The sequence below is a fragment of the Anopheles merus genome, chromosome 2L (assembly GCF_017562075.2).
Source record: "Anopheles merus strain MAF chromosome 2L, AmerM5.1, whole genome shotgun sequence".
Taxonomy (NCBI): Eukaryota; Metazoa; Arthropoda; class Insecta; order Diptera; family Culicidae; genus Anopheles; species Anopheles merus.
Genome location: NC_054083.1, coordinates 48,897,413 through 48,910,239, shown reverse-complemented (window position 1 = coordinate 48,910,239; position 12,827 = coordinate 48,897,413). Strand labels below are relative to the sequence as shown.

Sequence of the window (12,827 nt, the reverse complement as noted above, 5' to 3'; positions counted from 1 at the left end):
TGTGCTCGTGTACTCGCTCGTTCCACCTTCACACACACTGTGATTCATGTTGGTATTGATAGTTTCTCTATTTACGTGTTTTTGTTTTCTTCTTTTGCTTCTTATTGTTAGCTCCTATCCACATTCCTACAAATGATTGAAAAGCGTAGCATTTATATTTATATTCTTTATAGTAGCATTTTCTTGTTTCATTTTTTCTCTTCTTCTTGCTATTTTAATTTCCTCTTCCCTTCCATCCCCGGGCTGTCGTCCCGGCTGTCTTACCTTCCTCCCCACTTAACATTCTTATGTTTCCAAAACCCTGCCGAAAATGGAGCCGAAATCGAAAGACTACTATGAAAAAAAAACACGATCAATCGTGCGCACCTTGCACCGCATTGCAAATGTACAATTTTGTTTCATCCAAAGGCGTTGTGTTTATCTCTTGTTTGCGTTTTTTTTTGTTTAGTTTTGTTTTAATGCTTCATTTTTACTTCTCTTTTGTTTTGTCTTTTCCGAGATTGAATTTTCGCTCACTAGCAGTAGTAGTAGTTTCTACAAATTTTTGCTTATTTTTTGTTTTGTTTCGTTTCATTTTATCCTCCTTTTTTATACAACATTCTTTCCATTCTTTTCGCTTTGTATCTCCTCCACTTCTTATAAATAACAGCGCAAAATTTCTACAAAAAGAAAAAAATAAAGTATCTTTTTGCTTTTATCTCATGCATTCTTCCCACCAAATCTTCTTCTTCATCAGCAGCTCAGTTTTGCTCCATTTTTTGTTTGTTTACGATATGAGATCATTTTGAAACAGTGTTTAATCGGTGTTTGTTTTTCTTCTTCCATTCGCACCTTTACGTTTTTTTTTTTTCGTTTGCATTTAACTTTTGATTGCTACACCTTTCACATTTCTAATAGGTTTTTGTTTTTCTTTGTTTGTTTTACAAGCCTTGTCTCTATTGCTTGTCTTGGTAATGGTGGTGATACTGTTACTGCCACTAATCGAATGGGTTTCCCAATCAGAAAAGAACTGTAATGATGGGTGTTTGGCAATATGAAAGTCTTTCCCACCCAAATGCCCCTCTTTGGGTTGAAATCATACAGAGACGACATACATTGAGCTACGAAAAGCTTTCTCCTTCTTCTACTACTACCTCTTGATCTGCTCTGGCTAACTGGCGGGGGTATGTACGTATTTTCAAAGTGATTCTGCCTCCTCTCTTACCCTTTTCGTTTTACCTCTCCTCTCTCACATCCCTCGAGAGGCTGGTAAAATATATGTATATTCGCTTGTATAGTTTTGTTGTATAGTTCCATCATAATGTTTCTTGTTTGCTTCCTTTTTTTGCTTGTTTTTCTTGCTCTAAAATGTTGCTCTACAGCCGCAACGCGCCTCATCCGCTGTTTGGTTTTGCTTGTTTACTTTTTATATTCATATATTCATACTGTATTTTATATATTCTTTTTTTTTGTATGTTTATCCATTTTTCTTCTTGTTTGTTATTGCTTCTTGTTTGATTTTATACTCGTCCCCTTCTTTCCCCTGATTATGATTTCTGCTTGTTTATATTTTTCTTTTTTTATCTTCCATTTTATTTATCGCATTGTTATTGCTTGTTAGCTTCCATCTCCCATAGTGTTCATATAAAATTATTTGTGTATGGCATCTTCTTTTTGCTTCTTGCTGAATTTATCCTCCCCTTCTTCCCGCTAATACTTTTCTATTTCTTTTACTACCATTTTTAATCCATTTTACTTGTTACTGCCATTCCCAGTGTCATGTAAAAATGTGTTTGTGTGTGTGGTTTACCGTGGGGATTTGTCATCAGTATCATTGTCCACCGTGTCGTCATTGATTGAATCGTCGTTTTTTTTTTTTGTAAAAAAGGGATTGAAAAGTATAGAAAATATTTGGCTCCCAAGCTACCCTTTGATGTATAAAATATTTACAAAACAAACAAACAATCCACCAATAAGCAACAGGAGTTGCTGAGGAAAATGAAATAAAAACACGCTTACCTCAAACAAAACGCGCGCACACACATATACACGGTCGCTTTCATTAGTGAAAGGTGAATAAAAAACCAATATAAAAACAAAAAAAGGTGGTAAAATTGAATTAGTTTTTGAGATATAAAAAATGCAACTTAAGTTTATTCATTTGTTGTGTGTTTTGTTCGTGTGTATATCTATCTCTTTCTCTCTAGCTTTCTTTTTTGTCTCTCTCTCTCTCTCTCTCTCTCTCTCTTGCTTCACGTATTTTCATGTGTTTCACCAATTTGGAATTTCATGCCACACTACTGTTTCCTCGTTCACGTGTTGTTTTCCATTCCTCTTCTCTTCTCGTGTTATCATTTTTACTTCATTTTTAATGTCTTTAGTTGATTAGCTTAAAACGTAAAAAAATGCTCTCACAGTAGTTTCCATCTCTTATTTTCTCCCCCTTTTTTTCGTGTTTTTTGTTCGTGTTGTGTCATGCACGAGGGGTGACTGTTTTGTTCTTCTACGTCTTTTGACTTCTTCTTCTTCTTCTTCTGTGAGTATTACTTCTTAGCTTGCTTGCGTGCTTGCTTCTTTTCTTTTCTTTTTCTCCCTTGTTTTTTGTTTTGTTTTGCGATATGACAGGGAGTCACAACACTTGTTTGTTTGTATGTGTTTGTGTTTTTGTTTGTTCTTTGTTATGGCAAATAGTTTCCTATTACTACACACGTGTCGTACTTTGTTCGCGTTTCCCTTTCCATCAACTGACTTAACCAAGTGTACACTAAGCTATCGTATGTGTGTGTGTGTGTGGGTGGTTGCACTGTTTTGTCTTAATTGCTGCACCAACACAATCATACACACATACACGCACAGGGGGTGAAACATGTAACTTATGCTCTTATTTAAAAGAAGAAAAGTAAAATTACAAACATTCAATCTAATTTAATTAAAAAAAAAAACAGAAGAAAGAATTATCGCTTCGAAGCTTGCGCAAAGACGTAAGCAAATAAAGTTGTAAAAACGATACAAAAACTTCTACTTAAACAACGTTAAACCATCATACAGTTGTACAGAGCTCGTGCGCGCGCGCACATACACACACACACACGTCTTGATTTATCATTTTGCACGATCCTTAAAACAAAACTCAGTATGGCATGCAATCGCTACAACCCCCTTCATGGGGGAGAAAAACCTCTGGGCGACACAAAAGGAAAGGGGTGAGATGCTTTCCCTTTTCCCACGCGATTGATAGAAAAATAAGATTTATATAAATTAGTTTAAATTAAATACAATTATGAAATGTCGCATTGCGTTGTTGTTGTTTTTCTTTTAATAGTTTGTATATGCGCGCGCGCGTGTATGTAGAATTAAAACAAAAACTAGATAGTGAGAAATGGACAATAAAGTAGCAAAGGGGGGCGTGGATGAAAAGGTAAGGACTAATGAATAGATTCACATTCGCTCTAAACGAAAATAAATACTTAAACAGCTAATTGCGCGCGACATTCATTTCCACTGGCGGTGTGAGTGTGTGTCTTTATCTCCTCCTCTCCGCAGCTTCCTCAATTATAGCAACAAAAATGACACATACACATAAAAGAAGAAAAGAAGAAGAAGAAGAAGGTAATACCTAAACATACTCACTTACGTTGCTATAAAACTGCCCTGTCCCCATACACAAAAAAGAGACCACAAGACTCTTTCAAATGGGTGTGGAGGGTGTGTTTCTGCCTTTTTGCGTTCCCTTTTTGTTGCTTTGAGTATAAGTATGAAATAAGATCTACTAAACACCTTCAACAGGATGGCTACTAAGAGTGTGTCTGAGCGCGCGCGCGCGCATGTGTGTGTTTTCTTAATATGGCTAATACACATAAAAAGGGGCTATTTAAAAGTTGTACTAAACTAATTGCATCAAGAAAAGAATAACCATCAGCACACTCGGTATCTGGGTGGGTGTGGAGGGCTTTTTGGATGGGTAAAAATCACTCATCAACACTTGCAACATTGAAATGAAATCCATTTGCCCCCCCCCCCCCCCCGCCACACACACAGACCTACACAATGGTCTCTTTTTCACTCACTCTCTCTCTCTCTTGCAAACAGAGAGAAAGATAGTGTAAAGAAATGTTGTCATAAAAATACCTTCTTACGCTCTATACAACTAATTTGCTGCTTCTTTGCGCAAATAGAAGAAACAAAAAACTAGACGCAACTAATAAATGGTAGCTAAGGATTTTTAAAATAGTCGGCTGCGTAACAGGTAGTAGTATTAGTGTTCATCATCATCATCTTGTTTTGTTTGAAAGAATTGTTCCTTCAGTTTGTTTCTCCCCTCCCCTTAAGAAAAGGGGAGAGAAGAGGGTTTTGTGTGTTTAAAAGCAGCAAAAAATCAAGAAAAATAATTCCCGGTGTACGTTTCGTCACTCTCTCTCTCTCTCTCTCTATCTTCAACGTTCCTTCTCTTCCTCCTGTCTGATCCATACTTTGTACCATATTTGGTTGATAGATCGTTTTTTTTCCGTTTTGTTTCTCCTGGTTTTGGCAAGACAAATGGCAACAATATCTGTTTCCCTCTAACTCTCTCTCTCTCTTTCTCTCTCTTTCTCCTCAGTAGTAGTAATAGTAATAGTATTGACCGTGCGGATCACCCCGTACGTCCGGTTGCTGTAGCCACTGCGAGAACGGGCTCCTATGATGGGCGGCAGCAGCGGCATAGTGATGGTGATGGTGCTGCTGATGATATCGCTGTGACAGTAGCGATACAGGCGAATGGCTGCTGCCGCTGCTGCTGCTGCTGCTGCCCGCCAGATGATGATAGGAGGACGCCGAAGAATGGTGATGGTGATGGGGCGGCTGCACGTGGCCATAGTGATGGGCCAGGGCGTGATGATGCGGCTGATGGTGCTGGCTCGAGAGCAGCTGTAGCGCGGAAGCGGATGATGCTCCCCTTCCGCCACTCGCTCCCGCGGCCCTGCCCGAGTGTCCGGCCGTCGGTTTGCTTGCTACTGCAGCTGTCGCCGCCGCCGCCGATGCTGGTGGTGGAGGTGGCGGTGCTAGTGGTGTTGTGGTAACGTCTTGTGTTCGCTCGATCTGCTCATCCAGTGTCGTTGGCCTCGATGGCAGATCCTTCTCTCACCACTAGACACCCGGATACTCTACGTCCATCATGTCATGTTCCTAAAAGGCAGAAAGAGGGAAAGCAAGGTAAATTAGCAATGCATCTAATGACTCGTTTACAGCGTCACCCAAGATACGTACATCACCGATGTGACGCATATGGTGCAGCTCGTCGAGCGGTTCCGCCTTGATGTCGTCCTCCAGCAGCATATCCTTGTCGTCCAGCGGATCGTTCGTCGGTATGCCCAGCTTCTTCAGCCGCATCTTTTCCGCCCACTCCGCGATGCCGTGCTTCGGCCGGTTCAGGTTCCGGTGCTGGTAGAAGATCAGCGTCATGCGGGTCGGATTCAGCCGGTTCGGCTTTTTCACCGCCGTCGTCGAGTGCATCTCCAGCTTGGCACACTCGATGATGACGCTGCCGTGGGGCAGTGCGATCGCCACGCCGCCCATCTGCGGATCCTCGAAGCAGTCGAGATTCTCGTTCGTTTCCGTCACCTCGCCGAGCGTTTCCTTCGGCGGTAGGGGGGCCGATGGGGGGGCAGCTGGCGCCTGCGGCACGACAGCCGACTGTGCCATCATGCCGGCTCCGACAGCGCCGCCCAGCTCGGACTGCTTGCCGAGCGCACCGGCGGCAGCGGCTGCCACGTGCAGTTGGGCGGTGGATGGCGCCGTCCCGAGGTGCGGTGGATAGAGGTTCCAGTTGGAGGGTGGCGGTGGTGCTGGAATGACCGCAGTCGGTGGCGGTGGAGGGGCGGGACCGGTGCCCGGGAGTTGCGTCTGGGCGGCGGCAGCGGCGGCCGCCGCAGCCGGATACATGTTGTGATATGTCGTGTGGTGATGGTGGTGGTAGCTTTGCGGCGGATAGCCGTAGTTGTAGTTCTGGTACGGATCGTACGGCGTGTGGTGGTACGGCGGATGGTGATGGTGGTGGTAGCCGTAGCCCATCGGTGTGTTGGGATGGTGGTAGCCGTACCCGGCGGCCGGGTTGTAGTCCGGCGGCTTGGGCTTCACGAAGCCCTGCTCGGGCTGCTGCAGCGTGTGGTAGGTGTTTTGGGTCTGCTGCTGACTCTGCTGCTGCTGATGCTGCTGCTGCTGCTGATGTTGCTGCTGATGCTGTTGATGCTGCTGTTGATGTTGCTGCTGTTGTTGCTGCTGTTGTTGCTGCTGCTGCTGCTGCAGCTGATGGTGATGATGATGCACCTGTCCCTGTCCCAGCTTCGTACTGCCGTAATCGTCCATATGGATCGGTGTGGGCGTCTTCGTCGGATCCGGAATGCTGGGACTAAACGCCGAGTTGCTGCTATTGCTTCCCGGCCGCGTCGTCGTGTCCGGGATCTCCTCGTTCCGCCCCAACCCTGCCAGCTTGCTCGGATCGCCCCGATTCCCATAGTAATCCGTCGGCCAGTTGTTGTAGTACTGCCGGTTGTCGATGTACTGGCCCGTGTTGTAGTCGTAGCTGTACGGCGAGTCGAGCACCGTGCTGGAAATCTGATTCGACTGGAGCTGCGCGTCCGTAAAGTTATCGATCATGGACGCCATATCGATCAGCGTGCTGTTGGTGTTGTTGCCATTGTTCGCGAGCGAGTTGGGCGAGTTGATCGTGTTCGGTGCGGTGAACGCACTGCTACCTCCCGTGCCTCCATTGCCACCACCGGCCGCTGCTACCAGTGCCCCTCCAGCACCCTGTCCGTGCAGTGGGGAGCTGTGCTTTTCCGTCAGCACGCCCGTGACGGGATCGAGCGCGGCATTGGACGAACCACCGTTACTGCCGCTACCGCCCTTCCCACTGCCCGTTGACTTCTGGCTGCCGGGTGTGTGGGCACGGGGCGATCCCGAACCGGAACCACCACTACCTCCCCCGGCTCCCGCGGACCCACTGCCACCGGGTCCAGGCGATGCGACACTGTTCGCGGTGGAAGCGCCACTCGACGCGGTCGAAGCTGCGGATGACTTTTTGCTCTTGGATTTGCTCTCCTTCTTGGTGGGCGGTGGCGGAGGCGGTGGCGTGTCCGGCGCCGCCCCATCCGAACCATCCTTGCCGAGCTTTTCGTCCTTGCCGTTGCCGCGCTTCTTGCCATGCCTCCGGCACGGCTGCAGCGGTGTCGAGCGGACACGAACTTCCGTCTGGAATCTGCAAAGGGAAAACACAGAGGGGAAGAGAGGTTAGCAGGGTGGTTCGTGACGTGGGGAAGGGCAGTGGGGGTTCCCGTTCAAGGTCGCGAGAAAAGAAACCGAATGCTTTACACTCACTTCTCCAGCACTTGCACGGCGCCGGTTTCGTGCTTCTTCTTCTGGCCCTCCTCACTGTCGAACTCGTCCGTCGTGTCCATCGTGTAGAGCGGGAGCACGTGCAGCTGCTCGTCGTCCGGCTTGACGCCCGGCGGCAATGGCTTCAGCAGCGTCACCTGCACCGTACAGCCGTCCTGCATGTTGTGCAGATCGCGGTGCGTGTGGGCACAAAAGTCTAAACAGCACGTCACGCCTGTGGTTTTTTTTGGAAGGCAATACGAGTAACTTGTGTTAGTCAGGACTCTCCTTTGGGTGTGATAACAACATCACTGTAAGTACCTGAGAAGGGTTTGCCCGGTTTCAACCCCAACCGACAGTCGGGAGCCTCCCGCTCGTACTGCACCTGATTCTGGAAGGCTTGCGGGGCCACGGTCACATACAGCGGGCTCAGCATCGTGGCCAGCACGTTCATGCGCTCCTCAATCTCCGCTTCCTCGTTCTTCACCGACAGCCGGAACTTGCGCACCGTCTTGGAGCGGGCGTACTTGCACCCATTGTAGTACATCGACCAGCTGCACCCGAAGCTGTACGAAACGCCGCACAGCTCTGGATCGAGTCCTGCGGAAACGGAAACGGTAAAGAGAGGGTCACCGGTGAGCAGCCAACTTCCAGCGCAGCTAATCTATTAATTCTCACCGTTCGTACCTTGACAGGCGCAGGTTCGGTTCTCGTTCGTCGCGCACCGGCGGACGGTCGGCAGGCCGAACTTGTTCAGCTTCACCGCCAGCATCCGGTAGACGCTGTCCGCTTCGTGCGTCGGTATGCCGTCCCACACCACGATGCAGATTACGATAAAGGACGCCTTACACCTGTAGTAGGAGAGACAGAAGCGTGCGTTTCTTGTGGTTAGAAATGTGTGTTCTGTTCCGACCGCCAGTGTTGCGAGCAAGCAATGCAAAACAATCGCACAGACTGCTCGACTGCTGCTCGAAACACAGGGTGTAGCGCGTTTTGTTCGCTTTTTAGTAGTTTTTTTTTAATGTGACAGGGGCTAAGTAAGTATCGCACGACCCGACCATAAACTCACCGATGCCCTTGCCGGCGCTTCACCACAAACAGCAGCTTCTCCTCCGGGTCGACGCGCCGGATCACCCACTTGGCGATCGGGCAGCCCTGGCTCGACTTGCCCTCCTTGCCGGTGTAGACGACCTTCTCGATGCGCAGCTGCTTGCCGGTCAGGCCGACGCGCAGTTCCGTCTCCCGCCGCAGATCTTCCAGTGTCGCTGCACAGCCTGTCGGAAGGGATGAAGAGGTGTCAAGTCGGAACGTGTGAGAGGTAAGTTATCAAGTAAACAGTAGAGTTTTTTTTTAATGACTAATATGATCCGGTTACAATGGTTAAGCAAAATTATTGCGAGCAGCTCCAGTGTGCAAAAGCATATTGGTTCTGGGGCTGATCCTGAAGCCATAGTGGTACTGGATCTAATCTTGAACTCTTGCTATTCCTGGATCTAATCTTGAACTCTTACTGTTCCTGGAACTGAACCGTAACCCATACCATTCCAGTAATGGATCCAGAACCCATATCTTTTCAGGATCTGATACTGATTCGATAACAATTTTGAAATTGATCCCCAATCAATATCAGTTTCAGGACTGACCCTGACTCCAAGCCATTCATGACACAGATCCTCTGCTCATACCGGTCCTAGAATTTATCGCGGCCCTGAATTTGCTGCTAAGCCTATACAGATTCTTTAACTGAACCCTTAATCAAAGCAATCCTAGAACTAATCCTGAACTCGTACCAGATCTGAAATTGATCATGAATCCATATCAATATCAGAAGTAATCCTGGGTCTGATACATTCTTGGAACAGAACTTTAACCCATGTTGCCCCTGAACCTATATCCATCATAGAACTGATCCCTAACCCATACTGTTCATGGATCTAACCTCCAAACCTTTCCGTTACTATACTTGATCCTGAACCCATAACTATCCTGTACATGATTCTGAACTCAAAACAGAATCTGAATCGTATCCCGAACTTACACAAAGAACTGGAGCTTATATATAGAGGATAACTGATCACACTTACCGAGATGCGTGTAGTAGCTGCCCGGTTCCGACGGTGCCTTGTCCGTGCCCGAGCTGAAACAGTCGCAATCGGGCGCTTCCGGCTTGTGCGACTTCTCCAGCTTGTCGTCGTCCGCCTTCTGGGCCGGATCGATCGGTTCCTTCTTGACGCTTTTCGACTCCTTCTTGCTCTTGCTCTTGCTGGTAGTGCTACCACCGGTCGTGGCACCACCTTCCGCCTTTCCATCGGCCCCGTCACCTCCCGCACCGTGGCTGTTATCCTTCGCCGCCTTGTCCTTCTTCTCGCCCTTCTTCGACTTGGACTTGGTGCCAGTGGTGGTGTTGGTGGTGGTCGTCGTCGTTGTGGTGGTAGTATTCGTTCCACCTACCGTCGTTGCGACCGGTTGACTACCGACATCAATCTCCGCCAGTGCACCGGTCCCACTGCCCGACGATTGATTGCCAATGCCCGGATCACTACCCGGCTCGGAGCCAAGCGTAGCCGAGCTGTTGCCCATACTTCCACCGTACGCCGAATCGTCCGCCTCCAGCTTGATCGAGACGCCCTGGTCGGACGCGGGCAGCAGACTGTTGTTCTTCGGGATCGGGTACGTGTGGGCCGGGATCTGCTGCTCGAAGTTGGTTTGATGCGTGACCGGGGTGCTGATGGCCGGCAGCGAGAGCAGCGCGTTCCCTTCCGGTGTTTGCGCTGGTGGAAGACTGCTGTTGCTGTTGCTGTTGCTGCCCGTGCCGCTGCCGAACCCGCTGGCCGCCGCTGCCGACGACTGCTGGTTGTGATAGTTCGGGTAGCTCTGGGCCGAGTAGCTCGAGTAGCTACCGTACGGCGAGTAGTAGCTGTTGTAGTCCGTGGATGCACTCTTCACGGAGGCACCTCCTGCGCCGCCACCAACACCGGCCTGTAAGGATGCCTGCGCGCCAGGGGATTGCGTGTTGTCGCAGTAGTCACCGTACCGGATGAAGTTCTGGTAGTTCTTCTCGTACCCACCGTCAAACTTGGGCAGCGCCGTCTGACCGTCGTCCATCAGACCCGGCTCCTTCTTGACGCTCATCAGATTGTAGCCCGATCCGGCCGACTGTCCGGCCGCTGCTCCCCCGGGATGGTGGAAAGCGCCGGAGGTTCCAGTACCGCCCGCCTGCAGATGCGGATTGAACCCACTCGACAGGGAGTCGTGCCGGAAGCGGTTCAACGGACTCTTGTCGTCCACCAGCTTGCTGTCGACCATCATGGAGGACGCTCCACCGGCTGGCGAGTAGCCGAGCAGTGACCCGGAGGACGTCTGGTGACTACCGTTCGGGGTCGTCGAACCACTGCCTGGATATGTTTGGTTCATGTTGGAGTAGCCTTGATGCTGCTGCTGCTGCTGAAGCTGCAGCTGCTGATCGTGATGCATCATAAAGTTGGAGCTCGAGTAGCTCGAGGACGACTTCCCATCCACCAGCCCGAGATGGTCGAGATGATGCTGCTGGTGCTGCTGCTGCTGCTGCTGCTGATGGTGATGGCCGCCATGCTTCGACTTGCCGTGCTTGTCGCCGCCCTTTCCCTTCGCCTTCGACGAAGGTGACCCAGCGGACGGTGAGCCGGCCGCAGACGAGGAGGAGGAAGACCCGCCCGATTTGCCCATCTTGCCCTTCAGCTCACTGCCGACGCCCGTCGGCGAACCGATGCCGCCGCCTCCACCGGGATCCGTATTATTCTTGTCGATTAGTTGCTGCTTCTGCTCAAAAACCGAATGCTTCGCACCGTGGTGCAGATCACCCGCGAGCAGATGATCGTGCTGCTGCTGCTGCAGCTGATGATGTGAATGATGATGATGATGATGATGCTGATGATGCTGTTGTTGTTGTTGGTGATGGTCAGTGAGCGAGGGGGATTTCATGCCCGCCGCTGCTGCCACCGACGTACTACTGCTGTTGTTAGTGCCACTACCATTGCTGTTGCTTCCTGTACCTTGCTGGTGCTTCCAGCTCTGATCAACCATGTTGCCGATGCTGTTGATCAGTCCTGCTCCTCCCCCTCCTCCCCCTCCTCCCCCTCCGCTGCCGCCACCATCTCCGATAGTAGTACCGTCGTTCGCTGCAGTACTGCTCGAGCTGTTGCTGCTGCCGGAGCCGCCGGGCATTAAGCCTGGGCCCGCGCTAGACGCCGACTGTGCCGACCCGGGACCACCGCCCAGGTGGTGTGTCGGCGTCAGGCTGTCTCGGAGATGGTGGCTATACGATAAAAAATGACCGGTCGATTGTGTGCCGGTCTGTTGCTGCTGCTGCTGCTGCTGCTGCAGTCCAAGATGGGAACCGACGAGATGCGACGATTGCCCACCGGCCAGGAGCGCATCCTTCTGGTCGCCCTTGCTCATGATCATCGTCTTGAGGCGCGAGTTTAAGTTGACCCGATCGGACTGGTTGAAGAGATCCGTGCCGGACTGGGATTGTTGCTGCTGTTGCTGTTGCTGCTGGGTCCAGCCCCAGTCTCCCTGCATGTGGCTGGGCGATTGCTGATGCTGATTGTCCGTTGCTGCGGTGCCCTGCTGCATCGGGGACGGTGTGTGCATGCCGCTCTGGCCGCTGCCGTACCCGCCCGCCGGTGTGTTGTTGCCGTTGTGGCTCGGCGACTGCTGCAGACTGCCTCCGCTACCTCCGGCGCTGCCATTGTAGGGGTTCGGAGACTGCTGGGCGTACAGCTGCTGCTGCTGGTTGTTCGAGTTGGGCCGCGGTGGCTGCCGGTTGGGCGACTGTGGCACACCCTGTGGCGGATGCATGGAGGACGAGGAACCGGTGCTACCGTTGTTGTTGTTGTTGTTAGTGGAGCTGTTGTTGCTACTGCTTCCGCCACCGTTGCCGGTGTTCGGTGCAGTCGCAACCGTTGCTGCAGACGGGGACGCGGACGAGCTGCCGGTGGTAGGAGCGACCGAGCTGCTGCTGCTGCTGCTGCCGTTCGCACTGGCCGCCGTGGTGGCCGTGGTCGTCGTTGTCGATGTCTGCAGACCGCCGTAGTCTTGCTGGCCTGAATACCCATTACAATTGAGTGAGCGCGGCGGTACGCTGTTCACCCGTGGATATCCAGGCATGTCGTTTCCCGACGCCGCCGAGGCAGCCGCCGTGGACTGTTGCTGCTGTTTGCTGCCGCCGAGCTGCAGATTGAACTGGTCGTGCGGGTTGGTGGTGGTGCCGGCGTGACCGGACACGATCGTGGCCGGCCCGGTCGACACCTGGCCGGCGTATGTGACGGTCGGCGCGAAGCTGACGCTCTGCAGCGACACCTGATTGATCGGGGCGATCTGGTTCGCCTGGAAGTCGTAGCGCTGGACCGCGGGCGGTGCTGCGTACGTGCGACCATAGTTGGGATCGAACCCGATGCCGGCGGTCTGGACGTAACCGTTCGGTTGGTAAGCGGCATAACCCTAGCAATTGGAAGGAA

General features: G+C 50.9%; 1 protein-coding gene across 5 annotated transcripts in view; it reads right to left on the bottom strand.

Annotated features, from left to right (window-relative positions):
• Nucleotides 1-1,859: 1,859 nt before the first annotated feature.
• Nucleotides 1,860-12,827, bottom strand: part of LOC121592909 (DNA N6-methyl adenine demethylase-like) — a 164,745-nt gene continuing 153,777 nt past the window's right edge. For 4 of the 5 annotated variants that reach the window (XM_041914812.1, XM_041914814.1, XM_041914816.1 and 1 more), the window contains 7 exons: nt 9,414-12,810; nt 8,399-8,603; nt 8,008-8,180; nt 7,651-7,929; nt 7,333-7,564; nt 5,224-7,213; nt 1,860-5,142 (listed from right to left, as the gene is read on the bottom strand). In XM_041914812.1, the coding sequence (XP_041770746.1) occupies nt 5,104-5,142; nt 5,224-7,213; nt 7,333-7,564; nt 7,651-7,929; nt 8,008-8,180; nt 8,399-8,603; nt 9,414-12,810 (6,315 nt within the window). In that variant the 3' untranslated portion in view covers nt 1,860-5,103. The remainder of the gene's footprint in view (nt 5,143-5,223; nt 7,214-7,332; nt 7,565-7,650; nt 7,930-8,007; nt 8,181-8,398; nt 8,604-9,413; nt 12,811-12,827) is intronic. The other variant, XM_041914813.1, reaches the window with a different exon arrangement.